The sequence below is a fragment of the Camellia sinensis genome, chromosome 8 (genome assembly GCF_055761805.1).
Source record: "Camellia sinensis isolate YWXY chromosome 8, ASM5576180v1, whole genome shotgun sequence".
In the NCBI taxonomy this organism is placed as follows: Eukaryota; Viridiplantae; Streptophyta; class Magnoliopsida; order Ericales; family Theaceae; genus Camellia; species Camellia sinensis.
In genome coordinates this window covers 140,901,645-140,923,307 of record NC_138968.1, presented here as the reverse complement: position 1 = coordinate 140,923,307, position 21,663 = coordinate 140,901,645, and the positions used below count along the sequence as shown (strand labels likewise).

General features: G+C 36.9%; 1 protein-coding gene across 1 annotated transcript; it reads left to right on the top strand.

Annotated features, from left to right (window-relative positions):
- The first annotated feature begins 13,617 nt into the window (after positions 1-13,617).
- On the top strand, positions 13,618-15,395 carry LOC145797156 (uncharacterized). Its single transcript, XM_082883588.1, has 2 exons — positions 13,618-14,997; positions 15,276-15,395. Exons 1-2 carry the CDS (start codon positions 13,866-13,868, stop codon positions 15,311-15,313), a joined length of 1,170 nt encoding a protein of 389 aa, XP_082739714.1. The 5' UTR covers positions 13,618-13,865; the 3' UTR covers positions 15,314-15,395.
- The last annotated feature ends 6,268 nt before the right edge of the window (positions 15,396-21,663 follow it).

The following is a 21,663-nucleotide window of genomic DNA, read 5'->3' as shown; positions in this document are numbered from 1 at the left end:
TTAAATCATCCTCCGTCAACCTAACTCACAGGACAATTGTTGTCCGCCTAATTTAGGAATTTTACTGAAAGTTAATTTTTGATTTTTAATCTATTTTTAATTATATTACTTTTCTACTTTTTTTTACACATTTTTTAAAAAAAATTAAAAAATTCTTTTAATCAACATTTCAAAAGAAGTTTCAATGGAACACATTGTTGTGTATAATTAATGGAATGCTCCGGTGTCTTCATCTTCCATAAAATTGTTTTTTTTTTTTTTAAATTATTCATTAATGAACCAACTTTATAGAGTTGGTCGGTAGGATAAATTATACTCATCTTTCTTAGAACAAGTTTGGAAATTAATTTTTTTAAATTAAAAATAAAAGGTCATTATTAAAATAAAATAAAAACAATTCTCTATTTTTGTATTAATTTTTTCATAAAAAATTAAAAAATAACTAATTATCAAAAAAAGCCTTCATATTTAAAATATATATAATTAATTATATATTTTTAATATAATTATATCACACTCCCTTGAGATTTTAATTTACATAATACTTAAATTATTTTTATCAATATTTCGTAAATCGTATGAATGAAAATATAATATTATCATCATTTCATATACTAAAATATATTTATTTATGTTTATTTGAATACCTATCTTTTGCATTAACTTTGATCACTTTAATTTTATTAAAAACTAAATTGATATAATTATGTCAAAATTTTAGAATTAGTAGTATTTTTATCAAATCTTAAGAAAGATTAGTATAATTTATTCTTTTTTATTATGTGATGTTTTGGAAAGATAGTCAGAAGCTGATTTTTTGACTTTTTTGTAGCGTTTTAGTTTTTTTAATGAAAAAAATAAAGAGATAATGTGACTCAAAAAAATCAAAAAACTAAAAAATTGACCAATTTGCCAAAACTCCCCTATATTAGATAGTAGCTTTTGTCATCAATTGAATATGAGATTATTTTTAGTTTTTCGAGGACATAAAAAATTTTATTTATTGTAATAAAATATATTTTAAATTTTATAAATTTAAATTTGATTATTTTGATTGGTTGGGATGTCCTTGCTCTACACGCGGGGAGTGGTGGGATGCCGCCCATAGTAAAATGTTTCATTTTAGTTTTTTACTATTTTTTTTTTCAACTTGATGACCCACATGTTCATCATACGGTCCATTTACTAATTATATATATATTTTTTAATTGTGCCGTTTTTAAATAATTTAGTCTATTTGTAAATATATATTTATTGTTTATTTGTTCAGAAATAAATATAATAAAATAAAAATATTATAATTATTATTAAATTTATTTAATTTTTTTACATAAAAGAAATATAATAAAAAATTTAAATGAATAATTCGAATCATCAACACTGAACATGTAGTGGGTTTCATTAAAATATATTGTATCAAAGTTAATTTATTACATTTGTTTTTCAAAAGATTAATAATTAAATTTTTAAATAATAACTTTTGTTCATTTTTTATAAATAAATATTATAAATTAATATGATTACAGTTATTAAATTAATCTAATTTTTTATTATAAGTAATCTGCACATTATAATTTTAAAAACAAACCATTTAAATTATTAAGATAAAACTGTGGTGTATCTACCTCACAGGACTAAACAATTATTCTCTTATAAGTAATGGAAGATTCTCTTATAAGTAATGGAAGACTCTAGGCCCGTTTGTTTTGAGTTATAGGGAGGGAATTGAGATTTATAATGAGGTAGAACTCACTAATATCATCTTTATTTTGAGAAATAGAGAGGGAATTCGTAATCCCCTCCAGACTACGAATCCCCTTGGGGAGGGGATTAGGATATGTCACGACCCGCTCCCCGTACCCAAAGGTTAAGTATCGTGATGGCCAATAACTGAGGTTACCTACGGCCAATTCTTAAACAAATCAAATAATGTGAGCGGAAGTAATATTTAAATAAGCGTACCAAAATAATTATTGGAGCTTCTATTTTTATTACAAAATTATTGACAAAAAAGGTCGATATTTACATAGAAAAATATTATAAAAGTGCTGTGTGTATCTATTCTGCAGTCCCGCATCTAAGACTTTCCAAAGGATATTTCTGAATTGCATTGGTTCCTGAAAATTTGTAAACAACTATAAGCACATAGCAGAGTGAGAAATATTATACCAAGAGTATAAGGGACACGAAATAACCATGGATAGTTAGTTAGGCCAAAACATTTACATAACTCAGTTTGGTAAAATAATCGTTTAAGTAACAAAACCTAGCAAACAAATCATTCAAGTGGTAGAAACTGCTCATTTAAGTAGTAGAATTGAAATACAAAAATTATGTAAGTAAATGACTATAACCACGGTACTGAACAGAACTGAACAGAACAGAGGTCACAGGGGTGACAATCAGAATAGAGGTACGGATTCAAGAGGTGGCTCCTACGGATTCTAGAGGTGGCTCCCACAATAGTGTAGCACTTTGGTCCGCACAGAACAGAAGTATGGATTCAAGAAGTGGCTCGTATGGATTCTAGAGGTGGCTCCTACAACAGTGTAGCACTTAGCTCCGCACAACACTTTGGTCCGCACAAAACAGAGGTCAATGGATCAGAGGGCCACAAAGTAACAAAACAGAGGGCAATAGTTATTTAAGTCCCCCAAGGCATGAGACTCCCGTGGTGGTACTTACAAAACATAATTGTATATAAGGTCATAGCCAAATATTCTTTAAAATATAAACAAACATATCCATGAGTTTCTTTTTAAGCAAATAGGGTTCAGAAATAAAACCACGTAACTGAAATATTTATAAAATATAACTTTTATTAATATACTAATAAAACATAACTTGTATAAAACAGATTTTGGTAAGTCAAAACATACGTAAAATACATTTTGGTGACTCAAAGTATAATATAACTCACCTTAATTTTAATACTTTACTCTTTCTTTCCACTATCACAGACCTTTTCAAATTCCACTATTTTTTCCTTTTTTTCATTTATTTCTTTCCTTTTTTTTCTTCCTCCTTTCTTTTCTTTCCCTTCTTTTCCTTTCTTCAGGTGAAACGCCTTCCCCCTTTTATAGGGAGGAGAGACGCGTACGTGGCCTCTACGTGGCTAGACGTGGCTTTCGCTTAGATTTAATTATATAGGTTCATTTTTATTCTTAATAGATATTTAAGATAATTATTCTTTGACTTAATATTTTAATATAATTATATAAATAATTTAATTTTTAATTAAACTACACTTTATCGTATACCAATAGAAAATTAATTATTTATTTTACTACCACACCCATTATTATTATTATTATTATCATTATTTATATTTTGACCCCTAAACTTTTAATAATTATATTATTTTACAAAATTACACATAATAATATATAATAAATTATATATTTTCCTAACTGTGATTAAATAATATTAGTATAAATTCTACAGAATAATTAAAAATCTGGATTGTTACAGGATTGGCCTGTAGGACTTGGTATTAGAAAAATAGTCCGGCAGACTAGAAATTTTTTATTTTTATTTATTTTTTACATGTTAGGTTTTTTTTTTTTTTGGAACATTAATGTTTAATTTTTTGTATTTTTTGTTAAGTAAAAATTATTATTTTATTTATTTTATTTTTTTTGAATTTTTTTTATTTTTTTATAAATTTTTTACATGTTGGGCATTTTTTTTAAAACATTAATGTTTAATGTTTTTGTATTTTTTTTTTATTTGTTTTATTATTTTATATTTATTTTATATAAAAATAATTTAACAATCTCCACACTAGCAACTATCATCAAAACAAACATAATTTTACTTAATCCCCTCACTATCAATTCCCTCTATTCTACTTCTGAAAACAAACGGGACCCAGTGTCTTCATCGTTTACCAGCCTTCATCTTTTACCAACCATATCTTATTTTGTTATCAAGTTTTCTTGCCGAGCAATGTTAGGTATTATGAAAAATATTTCATGAAAATAATCATGAAAATTTTTTGATTCTTAGATTAGATATATAATAAGTTACAAAGTGTGTAATACAAAGATGAAAATTTATTCATGATCATTTTCATGAAGTATTTTCCATGATGTCTGGCCTTTTCCTTTGTTGCCTTCTCTATTTTATTGTCTTTCATTATATCTTTAATGAGGTAATAATTAATTTAAAAAATAAATAATACTATATATATTAATTAGTATATTAACTGTACGAGCATGAAATAATTCTTCTCGTATGATCCTGTTGATCAAGTTTGCGCTCCTCCAAACAATGTTGCTTTGCCACCTAAAAACACAAACGTGAGCTAACCGGCGGGTGTGTGCCAGAAACCCCTCCGATGCCTAAGTCAGCAACTAGACAATAGACAATAAGCTCTGTGTATTCTAGAGTAAGAATTGGGATACCTGTTCATAGGTCTGGTCATGAGCTTTTATAGACTTTACTTTGGCACAATCCTAGTAGGATTCCAACTCTCCCTATGAGAGTTCTCCTAGGAATCACACACCCTACTGACTACCAACCAAGTGAGATGGTTTTGCACAATCCTAGTAGGACTCTACTCTCCTTAGCAAAGTCCTCCTAGGAGTCATACTCCTACTCACTGCCAACCAAGTGAGATGGTTTACACAATCCCAGTAGGACTCTAACTCTCCTTAGCAAAGCCCTACTAGGAGTCTCATCACTGCAAGTCAAGTGAGATGGCTGAACCCTTTACCTCGGTTATACATTTCTGACCGAACTGCCTTATCTCGGTCCCCTGTCATTCGGACCGTGTGATCGAAATCCGATCAATCAAATGCCACCCTACCGAGCTATACACAGCTCGGCTCTCGCTATTGATGTTACCTCGGTTTTGTCTGTTTAGACCAAGGTAACTGCAGCAGTCTCTGACTGAACTAACAAGAACGAGGTCCAACTTGCGAAGCCCAAAACCTCGGCCCATAGTTCGGCCTAAATCCGAAATATGAGATGTCTTCTTGGCCTAAGACCGAGCTATACCAGCCCTTACCTTGGCCCATTGCGCGGCCCAACTTCTAAAGAAGACTTTTCCTAGCTCGGCCCAATTTGTTTACAAATTACCCTCTCACTAATAGATGATATGGTATAATTTTAAAGGTTTTGAGTATTTGTAATCTGTATAAGAGGTGAGGTCAGTAATAATGACATAACACTATTTGATATACTAGTGTCTACATTAATTAATGCATTTAGTACCAGCGTTTAAAAAGAGAAAAAAAAATTAAAATTGATTAATTATTATTATTTATCACCTCATTAATTTTACAATTGAAAATAATGAAATGGGTAGGGGCAATTTAGGGCTGCAAATAAACCGAACTGTTCATGAATAAGCTTAGCTTGGCTCTGCTCATTTAGTAAACGAGCTAAGCTCGAGCTCGAAAATTAGGCTCGTTTAATAAACGAGCCGAGCTCGAGCTTGCATAAGCTCAGCTCGTTTATCTTTATTTAAATTATATAATAAATATATTATTTATATATTCAATAATACATAAATATATATATAAATACATTATTTATTTATTAAATAATATTTTTTATTTAAATAATATAAATAATATTAAAAAAATTATTGAGTCAAGCCGAGCCGAGTTCCTTATTGAGCCGAGTACAAATTCAATAAACTAGCTTAATAAGTAAATGAACCGAAATCAAACTCAGCAAAACTTGTTTTTAGCTCAATTCATTTACCGTGGTAGGGCAACTCTCTTTGTTGTCACTCCATCATAGTATTAGAATGATGTAATGTAAGGCGCAAAATGTTACGTGCAGATGGTACAGAGATAAAAATCACACAATTTTCCATGAAAATTATTCATTGTCTATTTGGTAACGTTTACGTTTTCAGTTTATATTTACAAAAATTTTATAAACTGATTTTTGTTTATTTTTAGAAAAACATAAACTACAAACGCGTTTGGTAATTGACAAAATGTTTAAAAAATTTAAAAATATAAAAAAGAGTGAGAAATGGCAAGTGGTGGCAAGTGGCGACAGAAGACAGTGGTGGAAAGTAGTGACGGTAGGTGGTGGGTAGCGGGTGATGGCGGGTAGGTGGTGAGGGTGGGTGGGTGGGTAAAGGTAGCGAGTGGGTGGCGGTGGTGGCGGCGGCGGTGGTGGGTGGCGGGTGGTGGTGGCAGGTGGGTGGGTGGCAGATAGCGGGTGGTGACGGGTAGATGGGGGATGGTGGTGGCGGGTGACGGTGGCGCGTAGTGGGTGGTAGCGAGTGGGTGGGTGACGGTGGCGGGTGGTGTGTGGTAGCGAGTGGGTGGTGGTGGTGGTAGTGGTGATGGTGGTGGCGGGTAGTGATGGTGGGTGAGTCGGTGACGGTGGTAGGTGGTAGGTGGTGGCAAGTGGGTGGCGGTGGTGGTAGTGGCGGGTGGTGGGTGGCGATGGCAGGTGGGTGGCGGATGGTGGGTGGTGGTAAGTGATGGCGGGTTGTGGTGGTGGCGGGTGGGTGGGTGACGGTGGCAGGTGGTGGGTGGTAGCGAGTGGGTGGGGGCGGTGGTGGTGGGTGGTGGATGGCGGGTGGGTGGTGGGTGGTAGTAGTGGTGGCGGGTGGGCGACAGGTGGGTGGCTGGTGGTGGCAGATGGGTGGTGAGCGGTGGTGGTGGGTAAGTGGCGGGTGGTGGTGGCCGGCGATGGATGGTAGTGGCGCGTGGTGGGTGGTGGCAGGTAGATGGCAGGTGGGTGGTGGGGGGTGGTGGTGGTGGTAGTGGTGGTGGCGACGAGGGGTGGGTGGTGTGGCGAGTGGGTGGCAGGTGGGTGGTGGCAGGTGGTTGGTGGTGGCAGGTGGGTGGTAAGTGGGTGGTGGCTGGTGGGTGGCAGGTGGGTGGTGGTGGCGGGTAGTGGTGGCAGGTGGGTAGTGAGTGGTGGTGGCAGGTGGTGGCGGGGGGTGGTGGCGGAAGACGGTGGTGAAAAATGGTAGCGGGTGGTGGCTAGTGTTGGGTGGTAAAAAAAAAAACTCAAAACTCAAAACAGAAACACATTTTTTGAGTTTACATTTTTTAGCCAAATTTATAAACTGAGACCACTGATTTATAAATAAAAAATTTACCAAACAAGTTTTTATTTGAGTTTTTTAAATTTTTGTAAATATAAACAGAAAACTGAAAACATGTTACCATTCTTTTAATTTTTTGTGTTTAATTTTTTAAAAATTATGTTTATTATTTTTTATATTTTTCTTAGTAAATATTTTTAAAATTTTAAATACTCCCTACTTAGATGTTTTTAAAAAGTAAAATATTTGTAAAAAAAATTAATTTTTTTTACATACACAAGAATATGAAAAATATATTGAATTTTTATATTTTTTTATATATTTTTTGTATTTAGTGAATTTTTTAAAGATTTTTTTTACAAATATTATACTTTTTAAGTATATTTATGTTAGGTGTATCTAAAAATTTTAAAAATTACTTAGAATATTAAAAAAAATCAGTAAGGACAAAAAAAATACAAAAAACAAAAAAAAATTATTAATTTTCTAAAAAGTTAATCTTAAGTTATGAAACCAAACAAACTGATTATTTTTTAAATCATTCATTAATGAACAAACTTTATAAAGATGGTCGTTAGTTGTCATTTTTTTTTTTTTTTTTGGAGGGGGCATAAATTATAGGGACAATTTATCTAACATTCCTCTATAATTTGGATAGTCGAAGAGGTCCATAATTTTTTTATGTTAGATAAGGTCCCTTACATCATTTGTTTTCTATTTTATTAAAAAAATGCCAACTTTACCCTCACTGTTCCCTCTTATCTCTCTATATATATTCAGGTCTCTCTCTTCTCTCATCAATCTCTCTGATTTCTCACTTCTAAAACCCAAAAACCCAAAAACCCAAATCCACCATCTCTTCACTCTCCCACACTGCCACCTCTGCCTTTTTCCACTCCAACGATCACTTCATCACTGCCGCCGGCTCTCATTCCGACAACATCTTTTCATTTATCTTCTCTCTTCTCTCTCTACAGATTTGGATCTCTCCATCACCTCACAATCTTCTTTTCTCAAATCCTAGAGCCCAAAGTGGTAATTTTAGCACGGGAATTAAATTTTTTAACGACTAAAAAATAAGTAGTAGCCAAAAGTACAGAATTGGCGACTAAAATTACGTTTAGTCGCCAAAAGTGGTCTTTTTTTTCTAGTAAATAATTTATTTTTACATAAATTATGTTCAATAAAAAATAATTATCTTTATATATATACTTTTATATTAATACGGGTCTATGTACTATATAAATAATATATGTTACATATATAATCATATAGTGTTATAGAGGTGCAGTCGAAAGAGTGTGTTGTATAAGGTTTATGGTGTGGGAGGTTGATGGTTCGAATCTTCACAAGAGCAGATGAGAAGCTAGTGAGTGTATTTTTCTAAAAGGTTTGGTTACCGATTCCTTGAGTATTAGCGACTAAAACATTGGTCGGTAAATGTATAATTTTAAAAAATATAATTGACTATTGGCGACCAAGTTTTGGTCGGTAAAGACTTGCTTTTTGACGACTAAAAGTTTTTTAGTCACCAATACCTTTACCGACCGTCTTCCGGCGACCAAACCGGCGACTAAAAAATTTAGTCGAGAAAACTTAAAAACCGACTTTTGGCGACTAAAAATTGACTTTTGGCGACTAAAAATTTAGTCGCAAAATGTATTTTTTCTTGTAGTGAATAAATAAGAAATTGTTATTTTAACATGCAAAAAAAATTTAATAGATAGATAGAATTTAAGGAAAAAATTGAACAAATAGATAGAATTTAGGGAAAAATTGAAAAGATAATAAAAAAATGAACAGATAGACATAAATTTGAACAGAGAGTCAACAAAAAGTCAAACAAATAAAAAAATCAAGGGATAAAATTATAAACAAAATATCTTTCAGGAATTCTCATGAAATTATTTCATAAAGTGTAGATCTCTCACCAATAAAAAATATCCACTAGACCTAATGTCTTATACTCTCCTTAGATTGGATTTATCACAAATTTTCTCAATAAATTTTGAATATTGTATATTTAAACCTTAATATTTTGATTTGTTGGGTTTTTAAATTATACAAAAACAAATTGGGGGCTTTAATTCATACAAAATCAGATTCGGCTGCACTAAGTAACTTTTGGGCTTTTTTTTTTTTGACATTGCTATATAAGTCCAAATATTAGACCTAATTTTTAAATTCAATGATGTGATAATCGATTAGAATATTTAAGGTGATTATATTTGTACTTAAAAAATTATTAAAAGTATGCCTCATTTCTTAATACACTCTATTAAATTATTTAAGATTATAATTTACTCTTAATACACCTTATGTCTTTTTTCAAATTATTTTTTAAATTACATCCAAATAATAAACAAAACAAAAATCTTAAATTACACCACTTTAAAAGCACGGTGCCCCTATTATGTCAATATCAATTAATAATATTAACTGTAGATATGGTAAATGGGGTCAAGGAGGTGGAGCAGAGTATGGGTATGCTTATTCATGATTTGCTTCTGTGGGGACATATTTTTTGAATGACGACACGTGGCCAAGGTGTCACCGGAGTGCCAGCCGAGGTGCCACATGTCATGGTCATGATGCCGAGATGATCTCGGCTAAGTCGAGGTAATCTGCGAAGATGCCGGAATCCGAGATAAAGTGGATAAGGGACAAGAGTCTTAGAATGAGAGAAGACTTCAATTTAGGTAAAGATGAGACTCTTAGAGAGTTTATCCTAATTCAATCGGGAGTCCAAGATTAGCAGTAATCCTAAGTCCATTGGAGCTAGGCTTCTATTGGGACTAGGATTATGTTGGCTATAAAAGAGAGGCACCCTCATGGGTCTAAGGTATGTCTTTTATGCTTTTGATATTCTGTCTAGTGAGTTAAGCACTATCGGTTATCTTTGAGAGATATTGAGTACTGACTTGATCGTTGGAGTGCCCCCGGGTGGACGAGCCACCGCGGGATTCTCATCTTTCTGTTGTAGGTCGTTCGGGCTTAATCTATTCTGCCGGTGTTCTTCACTTGAGTACTAAGTTGGCAGTGTGGTCAGAAAATCACCCACACAATTTGGCGCCGTCTGTGGGAACGAAAGGAGAATAGATGGCCAACGACAGACCGAAAGAGAAGGTTGGGGACGACGCCCCTACTGAAAGTGGGAAACATATTGACCTTGGCGTCAAAGAAAACAATTACAACAAAGAAACTCGTGATAAGAATCATGGAGAAGAAGACGTCGGCCAGGAGGGCGACGTGCCGAAGAAATCAGACCGAAGCAAGTATTATAACGAGGACGACCTCCAGCCACCGTTCCTGTCTCAAGATACGCTGATTCCAGCAGCCAAGAAAGATGCCCAAGCAGAGGGGCAGAAGACAACTCCTACGACTCCTCAGCACGATAGGACCAAGGAACATTCTCACCGGCCTTCAAGGGAGGTCAGACAAAGAGGATCAAGATGGGGAGATTCACAGAGGACACGTCGCACCAAGGAAGCTGACTCTAAAGAACATCGGCATGTTCAGGGGAAGGACCTCTGTTTCAACGCGACCAATGGAGGGAGGTCCAAAAGGACTCGCAATGACACAAGAAGTAGTGCACCAAAGAGGCTGAAATCCGGAGATAGCCGAGCTCCTGGATGAACCAAGGAGGATCTGAGGGATTACCTCCAGAGAAAGCGACAAGATGCCGAGGTGACCTTACCTGTCAAGCTGAGATAACACTGGATATGAGCAGACAAGAGCTCAGCCCAAGTAAGCCGATCTCAGATTCCAGATCTCGGATCCGAGATCCCAGAAGACAAGATCTCGGCCTAAGATGATTAAGTCCGAGAAGAAAAGAGCTTGCCAAGATTATGTTTAACACTTATTGAAATTTGTGGACAATTTACAAGTGGAAGTTAAACCGAGATCATTGTTTAACACTTGTTGAAATTTGTGGACAATTTACAAGTTGAAGTTAAACCGAAATCATTGTTTAACACTTGTTGAAATTTGTGGACAATTTACATGTTGAAGTTAAACCGAGATTATGTTTAATACTCGAGATGATGTTTAACACTTGTTGAAACTTGAGAAAAGTTTACAAGTTGAAGTTAAACCGGGGTCATGATTAAAGGAAGGAATGATATATGTTCCATCACCTCAGGATGCCGAGGTAATAGAACCTAGAGGGCAGTTGTGGGGACATATTTTTTGAATGACGACACGTGGCCGAGGTGTCACCGGAGTGCCGGCCGAGGTGCCACGTGCCACGTGCCATGGTTATGATGCCGAGATGATCTCGGCTAAACTGAGGTTATCTGTGAAGATGTCGGAATCTGAGATAAAGCGGATAAGGGACAAGAGTCCTAAAATGAGAGAAGACTTCAGTTTGGGTAAAGATGAGACTCTTAGAGAGTTTATCCTAATTCAACTGGGAGTCCAAGATTAGCAGTAATCCTAAGTCCATTGGAGCTAGGCTTCTATTGGGACTAGGATTATGTTGGCTATAAAAGAGAGGCACCCTCATGGGTTTAAGGTATGTCTTTTATGTTTTTGATATTCTGTCTAATGAGTTAAGCACTATTGGTTATCTTTGAGAGATATTGAGTACTGACTTGATCGTCGGAGTGCCCCCGGGTGGACGAGCCACCGCGGGATTCTCATCTTTCTGTTGCAGGTCGTTCGGGCTTAATCTATTCTGCCGGTGTTCTCCAATTGAGTACTAAGTTGGCAGTGTGGTCAGAAAATCACCCACACAGCTTCAATTAGGAATGTTGTTCGCAGAGTACCATGTGTGCTATGGCAGCAGGGATCGGAATAAGGTTGCTCATTTGATGGCTAAGTTTGGGATTAATGGAAGTGGGTGTTGTACTGAGGAGAGTGTCCCTCGTTCGTGATTGTTAGGTCCTCTAAGGAGTGAGGGTGGTGCTATGTATTGTGCTTCGACTGTATATAATATCTTCATTATCATTCTAACCAAAATATACATATATATATATATATTATTTTTTTTATTCATTGTTTAATTTTCTCAATTTTTTTTTTTATTTACAAATAATAGCATAATAAGAAACAATGATATTAATAATAATAGTGAATTTTAGTAGGGTGAATTAGAATTTTGGAATGAGGAAGAAGATGAAAAAAGAAAAATTGAAACGTGGAGAAGAAGATAAAAATAGTTGAATATGAAAAATATGTATAAGTGATTTGGGTATACCATAAGAAAAAAAATAATATTTTATTTTAGAATTTAATGTATATGGTCATTATTAGTAAATTTATGATAGGATATAATAAGAATTAAAATTTAAAAATTTTAATTGAGCGTACTAAATTATTATTTGGGTGAAAATATAATTATTCAACACTCTTTCTGATATCTTCTCAATCGTTAATCGCTTATATCACTTATACATCATTAAATTTAAAAAATGAATCTAAAAAATAGACTTATATACAATTTTTTTTTTTTTAAATACTTAAGTAGTTAGGTTGGGCTCAATTAGTAATTAGATTGGGCCCTTTTTTTTTCTAATACTATGAAGGCTTACTGAATTGGGGGCCCTTGTTGTGACACAAAATGGGGGGGGGGCAGTTGCCTCAGTTCAATTAAAAAAAAAAAAAGGCAGTTTGTTGCGTAGGTGGCTGCCTACTCCCAGGGCCAGACTTGTTTGGATGTACAATAGACTATTTAAAGCTGTTTTTTAGGTTTTTTTTAGTATTTTTGTGAGAGAGAAAAGTGACTTGTAATCCATTTCTTAAAATAGGCTAATATTATTTTTGCCCCGTACGTTACCAAAATAACAAATTCATATTTTATATAATGAAAGTTTTTATAAAATTTTATGAATTTAATTTTAACTAATTAATACCATCACACTACCAATTCCTCTAAACCAAAAAAAATACCATCACACTATGACTATGTTTGTTTCACTCTAGGTAGCGGGATTTTATTTGTAATCCTGTAAGTCTACATAAATCATGTTTATTTGCAAAAACATGCTTTGAGATTAAAAATTCTCATAGGACTACAAATCCCCCAAAGGGGTGATTAGCAATCGTATGTTAATATATAAATATAATTGTATATAATTACAATATAAGTTAGTAATATATTATAATAACAGCATAGGATTCCCTTTCGGCCCTTTCGGTGGTGCGCCATCTTTCGGCCACTTTTTTCCTTATTATATTCAAAGGTATCATCATCATGTTTGTAACAAACTCCTATATTAAGGAGCCTCGCAGACTGAATTCATAACTGAGAATTTACATTACAATTCTCTTTCAATATTACTCTCTCAATTTATAATTTGTCTTTCAATATTTGTTTATCATGGTATCAGAGCATAGGTATTTTTCCTAAGTCTCTACATCACATCTTTCGTGGCAGATTGCTGCGTACATCTCCCTTACCTCATACACAGATTGGAGAGTACCAACACCTTCGTCTCTCCACGACGAAGCCAACGCCACCAGATTCATCCTCATTTGACGTCACACGCGCCCTAACGCGCCACCAGAACATTCGGCCACGCGCCTAATCGTTCCAGACGCGCTCCACGCGCTTCCTACACTGTCCTGTGCTATTGTGAGCCGCGTGTTCTGACGTCAGCTGACGTCAGCCCTGACTGCTTCCGTGCGCCGTGTGTCTTCACCTGCTAACGTGCGCCGCGCCACTCTCTGCTAACGTGCGCCGCGCCATCCTGTTTGACCAGCAGCGTTGACTACTCCATTTTCAGCCTTTCTGGTCATATTTTTGGTCCGTTCACTCATTTTCTGACTAATTTTGACCCTCTGAATTCACTGGTACTCTCGGTTTTTTCCGATTCTCCCTCATTTGTGCTATTTTTCGCTCATGGATCGCTTGGACTCCTCTACCCAACCTATTTCTGTTATTCTTGACGGGACTAATTATGTCTTATGGGCACAAGCTATGTCTGGCTTCCTCAAAGGAAAGAAACTTTGGCGCATCATCACTGGGGATGTGTGCAAACCCGTTCAAGGGACCATAGATTCTGCTACCACGGACTCTGCTGCCAAATATGTCGATCGACTGGAAGATTGGGATAGTAAAAACTATCAGATCATCACTTGGTTTCGCAACACTTCTATTACATCTATCAGCCTTCAGTTTGGTCGGTTCCAACTTGACTCTGCTTCCTCTCCTGCCAAAGCCATCTGGGATTTTTTACAAGAACGCTATCGGACTACTAGCCTTGCTCACCAATATCAGCTTCTGAGTCATCTTCACGGTATGCGTCAAGAAACAACTCAAACCATTAATGATTTTCTCTCTCAAATGTATTATGCTTGGGATCAGCTCGCTCTTTCTGAACCTTCGTGGGATTGTACTAAGGATGCTACCTTGTTTACTGCCTACCGTGACCAACAGCGCTTAGTTCAGTTTCTCATGGCTCTCACTCCCCGATTTGAGCCAGTCCGCGCATCTCTCCTTCATCGCACTCCTTTACCCACTCTTGAGCAAGCAATTTCTGAACTCTTGTCCGAGGAAACCAGATTTGGTACTCTCCATCCACACCCTGTGGACTCTGTTCTTGCCACTCCCCAGATTCGAAGTTCTCCTTCCTCACCATCACCACAGAGGTCCAATGCCTGCAATTACTGTCACAACCGCAATCTTCCGTCGACTCATCTTCTGGTTAATTGTCCAGTTCGTCTTTGTCGGTTTTGCAACAAGACTGGCCCTGGTCATCTCCAGCAAGATTGCTTCCGCAATCCAGCCCGTGCCTCTCGCAATGGACCTTCCACTGGGAATTTTTCTCGCAGCCACTCTCACCGTTCTGGGACTCCGTTTAAACCAATGCCTGCCCAACGCACTGCTGCTGCTGCCTCGGAGGATTTACCTTCATCTGTCCCTATAGACCCTTCCACTCCAGTTTTCTCTCAAACTGACGTCGCAGCCATGTTTCAACATTTTTGGCAGAATTCCGGTACTCCTCCATCTACTGCTTTATCTGTCACCGCAGGTAACACTTCTTGGTACTTTGACTCCGCTTGTTGTAATCACATGACCTTTGACCCTACTATTTTTACTCCTCTTTCTTCTACGCCTCATATTCCTTCTATCCATACTGCTGATGGGTCTCTTCTGTCTGTCAGTCATGTTGGTTCTGTTTCCACCTCTCACTTATCTTTATCCCATGTCTATCTTATGCCTGCTCTTACTTTAAATCTTATCTCCATTAGTCAATTATGTGAGCATGGTCTAACTGTTACCTTTTCCCGTACTGGTTGTTTGGTGCAGGACCCTCGGACGGGGAAAACTCTTGGGATAGGCCGTAAGCATGGACGTCTCTACGAACTCATCCATCTTCATGTTCCAGATTCCTCTCAGATCACAGCTCCTACCACTGCTACCACTGCTCCTCCATTATCTCCTTTTCAGCTTTGGCATTGTCGTTTAGGCCATCTTTCTGTTGGTCGTTTAAAATCTCTAATTTCCAGTGGTCATTTAGGTCATGTAAGTTCTGATGTTTTAGATTGTGTGTCTTGTCAACTTGCCAAACAACCTGCTTTGTCGTTTAATAAAAGTGAATCTGTTTCTCTTGCACCATTTGATCTCATTCATTCTGATATTTGGGGACCTTCTCCTACTCCTACTATGGGAGGTGCACGCTATTTTGTTGTTTTTATAGATGATTTTTCCCGTTTTACCTGGTTGTTTCTTATGAAAAATCGCTCTGAGCTCAAACAACTTTATTATAATTTTGCTACAATGGTTAAAACACAATTTTCTAAAACCATTAAACTTTTTCGCTCCGACAATGCCATGGAATATAAAGATTTTGACTTTCTTTCCTTTCTTCAGAGTCATGGTACTCAACCTCATCGTTCCTGTCCCGGTACGTCTCAACAAAATGGACGTGCTGAACGGAAACATCGACATATTCTTGACACTACTCGAGCTCTCCTTTTGTCTTCCTCTTGTCCGGAACATTTTTGGGGAGAGGCAGCTCTCACTGCTGCTTACACTATCAATTGTATTCCTTCCCCCGTCATTCATAATCACACTCCTTATGAACGTCTGCATGGCACCCGTCCCCCTTACACCAACCTTAGGGTCTTTGGATCTGCCTGTTTTGTTCTTCTTCAACCTCATGAACGTACCAAACTTGAACCCCATTCTCGCCTTTGTTGCTTCTTAGGGTATGGTATTGAACACAAGGGGTATCGTTGTTGGGATCCTCTCTCCCAGCGCCTCCGTATCTCTCGTCATGTCATCTTTTGGGAACACAAAATGTTTTCCTCTCTCTCTCTCTTCCGATTGTCCGTTCCCTCACCTTCTCTGTTTTTTACTGACCCCTCCACGGATCTGTTCTCAGATGAGCTTACTTCACCGCCCTTGCCGGCCCCTCTCGAGTCCTCTGTTGAGCTTACTCCACCACCTCTCACGACTGCCGTGCCTTCTGGTCTGTCCCATGCACCTGCTCCCTCTGATGGTCCTGCTCTTGCTCCCTCGGGATCCTCTCCTCCTGGTGAGTCTCTCCCTCTGGCTCCTCCTGCCTCTACTCGACCACACCGGGTAATACAACCTTCCACTCGTCTTCGTGACTTTATTGTTGGTTCTACTGCTTTTTCTACTTATGAACCAACCTCCTATCGTGAGGCTCGCTCTAATCCTCTTTGGCAGCAAGCTATGACTGATGAATTGCAGGCTTTAGACAAAACTCACACTTGGGACATTGTTGATCTTCCTCCTGGCAAAACTGCCATTGGTTGCAAATGGGTCTACAAAATCAAAACTTGTTCTGATGGTACTATTGAACGCTACAAAGCCCGCCTTGTTGCAAAAGGCTTCAACCAAGAATATGGTATTGACTATGAGGAGACATTTGCTCCTGTTGCTCGTCTCACCTCTGTTCGCAGCCTGATTGCGGTTGCTACCACCCGACACTGGGATCTTTATCAAATGGACGTGAAAAATGCTTTTCTTAATGGTGTTCTTCTTGAGGAAGTCTACATGCAACCTCCCCCTGGGTCTACTTGTCCACCTCATAAAGTTTGCAAACTTCAGCGTGCTCTATATGGTCTCAAACAAGCTCCGCGCGCTTGGTTTGCCAAGTTCAGCTCTACTATTCATGACTGTGGTTTCACCTCCAGTCCTTATGATACTGCTCTTTTTATCCGGAAAACTGCTCAAGGGACCACCTTGCTTCTCCTTTATGTGGATGATATGATTATCACCGGTGACGATCTGAATGGTATTGTCTGCCTTAAACAGTTTCTTAGCCATCATTTCGAGATGAAAGACCTTGGTCCTCTCAGCTATTTCCTGGGTCTTGAAATCTTCCATGATTCCACGGGGTCTTTTCTCTCTCAGGCTAAGTATACCTCTGATCTTCTCACCCGCGCTGGTCTTACGGATTGCAAGACTGCCTCCACTCCCCTGGAGCCTCAGAGTCGTCTTACTCCTCTTGATGGCACTCTTCTCTCTGATGCTACCCTATATCGTCAGCTGGTTGGCAGCCTTGTCTATCTCACTGTTACTCGTCCTGATATTGCCTATGCCGTTCATATTGTCAGCCAGTTTATGTCCGCTCCTCGGACCCCTCATTATGCTGCATTAGTTCGTATCCTTCGTTATCTCAAAGGTACCTTGTTTCATGGACTTCATTATTCCGCCCGCTCCTCTCTCCAGCTTCGTGCTTTTTCTGATGCTGATTGGGCTGGGGATCCTACTGACCGGCGCTCTACTACCGGGTTCTGCTTTTTCTTGGGTGATTCTCTTATTTCTTGGCGCAGTAAGAAACAGTCTCTTACTGCTCGCTCCAGTACTGAGGCTGAATATCGTGCTCTTGCTGATACTACTCAGGAACTTCTCTGGCTTCGTTGGCTTCTTGCTGACATGGGTGCTTCTCCCTCTGGTGCTACTGCCCTCTTTTGTGACAATCACAGTGCTCTTCAAATTGCTCACAATGATGTTTTTCATGATCGCACCAAGCATATTGAGATTGACTGCCATTTTGTTCGTCAACACGTTACTCATGGTACTGTCCATCTCCATCCCATCTCCTCTGCTGATCAACCTGCTGATATCTTCACCAAAGCCCATTCTCCTGGCCGCTTCGTTGAACTTGTCTCCAAACTCCAGTTGGTTGATGTTTGTCCTCCTTGAGTTTGAGGGGGGCTGTTAATATATAAATATAATTGTATATAATTACAATATAAGTTAGTAATATATTATAATGACAGCATAGGATTCCCTTTCGGCCCTTTCGGTGGTGCGCCATCTTTCGGCCACTTTTTTCCTTATTATATTCAAAGGTATCATCATCATGTTTGTAACAAACTCCTATATTAAGGAGCCTCGCAGACTGAATTCATAACTGAGAATTTACATTACAATTCTCTTTCAATATTACTCTCTCAATTTATAATTTGTCTTTCAATATTTGTTTATCACAGGGAATTAGTAGTATTCAAAATCTAATCTCATGCGATTAAAGATGATAATATCCTTGTACACCTATTTTACAAAAGAATAAAATCACATTATATTTAGTGAAGATTTTTACATAAATTTATATATTTAATCTCAATAAATTACTACCACCACGATTGTATACAAATAAATACTATTTATTTTACATATTCAACTTAATATCACTACACTAACAATCAAAGTGCCTATTTGGCCTCCTCTCAATGGAGATTATAAGCTCGCTATCACCATTCCACTTTCCCTATTAACATAATTAACTGTTGCATGTATTAAAAAAATAAAAAATAATTTAATTATTCAACTAAATATATATTATTGGAAGAAAATGATAATAATGATTGCTTAAATATTCTCACTAATATTTGTGGGGGGCCAAAAAAAAAAAAACAAAAAACTACTTGGACTAAACTATGCCCAAATGGGTCCAAATAGAGGGTTTACAACAAAAAGTCTAACCAGCGCCAACTTTGGAATGGAAATGGTGCAACACAAAGCTCTTCCGAAGGAAAATATCATTTTCCCGATCAAAGGGAGCTAATATTCAAGAAAGGAAAGACATAGCATCGATTGAATCAAATAAAGTAACGATCGACAAAGTAACACTATGCAGTCACAACTAGATCGCTATTTCAACATTGAGAGTAAGTGGAAGGATGATAGCTAATGATCATATCCAACAAAATTATAAAAAAATTATATAAAAAAAAGAAAAGAAAAAGGGCGGGGGGTTGTAGGACAATTTTCACTGTATTTAAAAGATTTAATTCTATTGTGTACACAAAAACAATTAGAATTTAAAGAAATAAAGAAAAAGAGAGAATTTGTTTGATTACAAAAATTAAACTCAAAATAATAAATAAATAAATAAAAACAGATTTTATTTTGTTACAAAAACAAAATTAAAATCTGATTTAAATAAATAAAAACAACACTGAAAATAAATTAAACAACTTACTTGATTTAATTTCTTCGAATTATTTTCTGATCAAGTCCAGTGTTTAACACTGTGTCCTTAAGACAGATTCGTCCTCTCCACGGTGCTTTCAGAATTTGGATGTCTATCTCCCAGGATGAAATGATCTTACCACAAACAATAGCAGCACTACAAATTGTTTGCCTTACGAACACACTAAGTGTTTACACTCTTTCTTTCAGAAATAAAATGCAGCAAAATGAAGAATATAATTAGCAGAGGTGAAATACGAAATTTCTGAATTTTTAACATCAAATGAGGGTGGTCCTATTTATAGATGTAAAGCTGACTCTTAGTTTTAAATTGAACAGGTATGATACCTGTTGGTTTTGAATTCAAACAGATTTGAATCTGTTAATAATTCAAACAGATAGCAAAAAACGGGAAGGGTCCTATTTGGGTGTACACTAATTCCAAACTAGTTTATTTCTGTTTGAAAACGGGAAGGGCCCTATTTGGATGTACAGAAAATCCAAATCAGTTTAATTTGAATTCTGGATTTTATTTTACCAAAAAAAATAAAAATAAAAAATAAATTAAATTCAAATATTTTTGGCCCAAAAAGATTAGAAGCCCAACCCAACCACACACCACGCACCCGCGCCCAGGCCCAGCCCGCCCGACCGGACGGACGGCGGCGGCGCGCGCGCGCGTGTGGTGATTTTTTGGTCCAATGGGTCTAGCCCATTTTGCCCATAACCTCTCCCTCTAAAACACTTGAGTACCCCTTTATAAACCCTTTCAAAACTTCCCACCAAATCAATGTGGGACAAGCCAATTTACAACTTTAAGGAATTTCCACCATAACTCCATTTCCATGGAGCACACTTTGGCTTCAATTTCCCATTCACTCGGTAATGGTTTTGAGCAACCAAATATACCACGTGAATCACAACGCGGTATAGAACGCGTTACCACTTTGACCCGAGTAAATCGATGCTCGGGGTCCACCTAAAAAATAGACCAAACTTGAGAAAAAATTCTGGTTTTACCCATAATTTTTCTACCATTTCCAACAATCCCCCACATGAATGGAATTTGATGACAACAGATTTTATTTTACCAATGGACGCGATGCCTTGAATTGTTAGCCGTTTGTGTAAGCCAAGACAATAGATTTCACACAAAATATCTTCTAACACATTGTGGTTCTCACTGTTGTGTTCATTTTGGCCTTGAACGCGCCTGATTTTCATAAGTGTTTCTAGAGAATTTAGCCCTTTCATTCTCATAGAACCGGCCCCAGTTCAACACTCATATAGGTGATTCTTATTGTGAGTATCTCCTTATACTCGTCTTGATTTTATACCTTAATCAAGATATAAGTAATCATTAAAAGCAAAACTTATCCTTATATCCCTGCATACAACATATGTTGCAGATATCACTCTCACCATAGGAATGGGTAGGGAATTTTTAATCCCTTGATGATTTCTGGTGTGCCATACATAACTTAGTTGTCCCTTTGAACTTAGTTCTTGGGATCTCCAGTCATATAAGTACGGTTACCATTATGACGACTCTTATGTAATAGGCTTTAATTCCATCCCCTTCGATGAACTATACACTAGCTTTTTTGTCAAACCTTTTGTTAACGGATCCGCAATATTCTCTTTAGATTTTATATAATCTATTGAGATTATTCCGTTTGACAACAATTGCCTTACGGTATTATGTCGACGACGAATATGTCATGACTTACCGTTATACATGTGATTCTGTGCCCTGCCTATTGCAGATTGACTATCACAATGAATGCAAATAGCTGGCACAGGTTTTGGCCACATTGGAATGTCTTCTAAGAAGTGATGAAGCCATTCTGCTTCTTCACCTGCTTTGTCTAAAGTAATGAACTCGGATTCCATTGTGGATCGTGCGATGCAAGTTTGTTTCGTGGACTTCCAAGAAACAGCAGCGCCTCCTAGAGTAAAGACATATCCACTAGTGGATTTTGAATCTTTAGTATCCGATATCCAATTGGCATCACAATAACCTTCGAGTACTGCTGGATATCGAGTAAAGTTCAAACCATGATCACAAGTAAATCTTAGATATCTAAGAACCCGAATGATCGCTTTCCAATGGTCTTCTCCAGGGTTACTAGTGTACCTACTCAATTTACTGATAGCATAAGCTATATCAGGACGAGTACAATTCATTAGGTACATTAGGCTTCCAATGATTTGGGAGTATTTTAACTGAGACACTGCATCACCT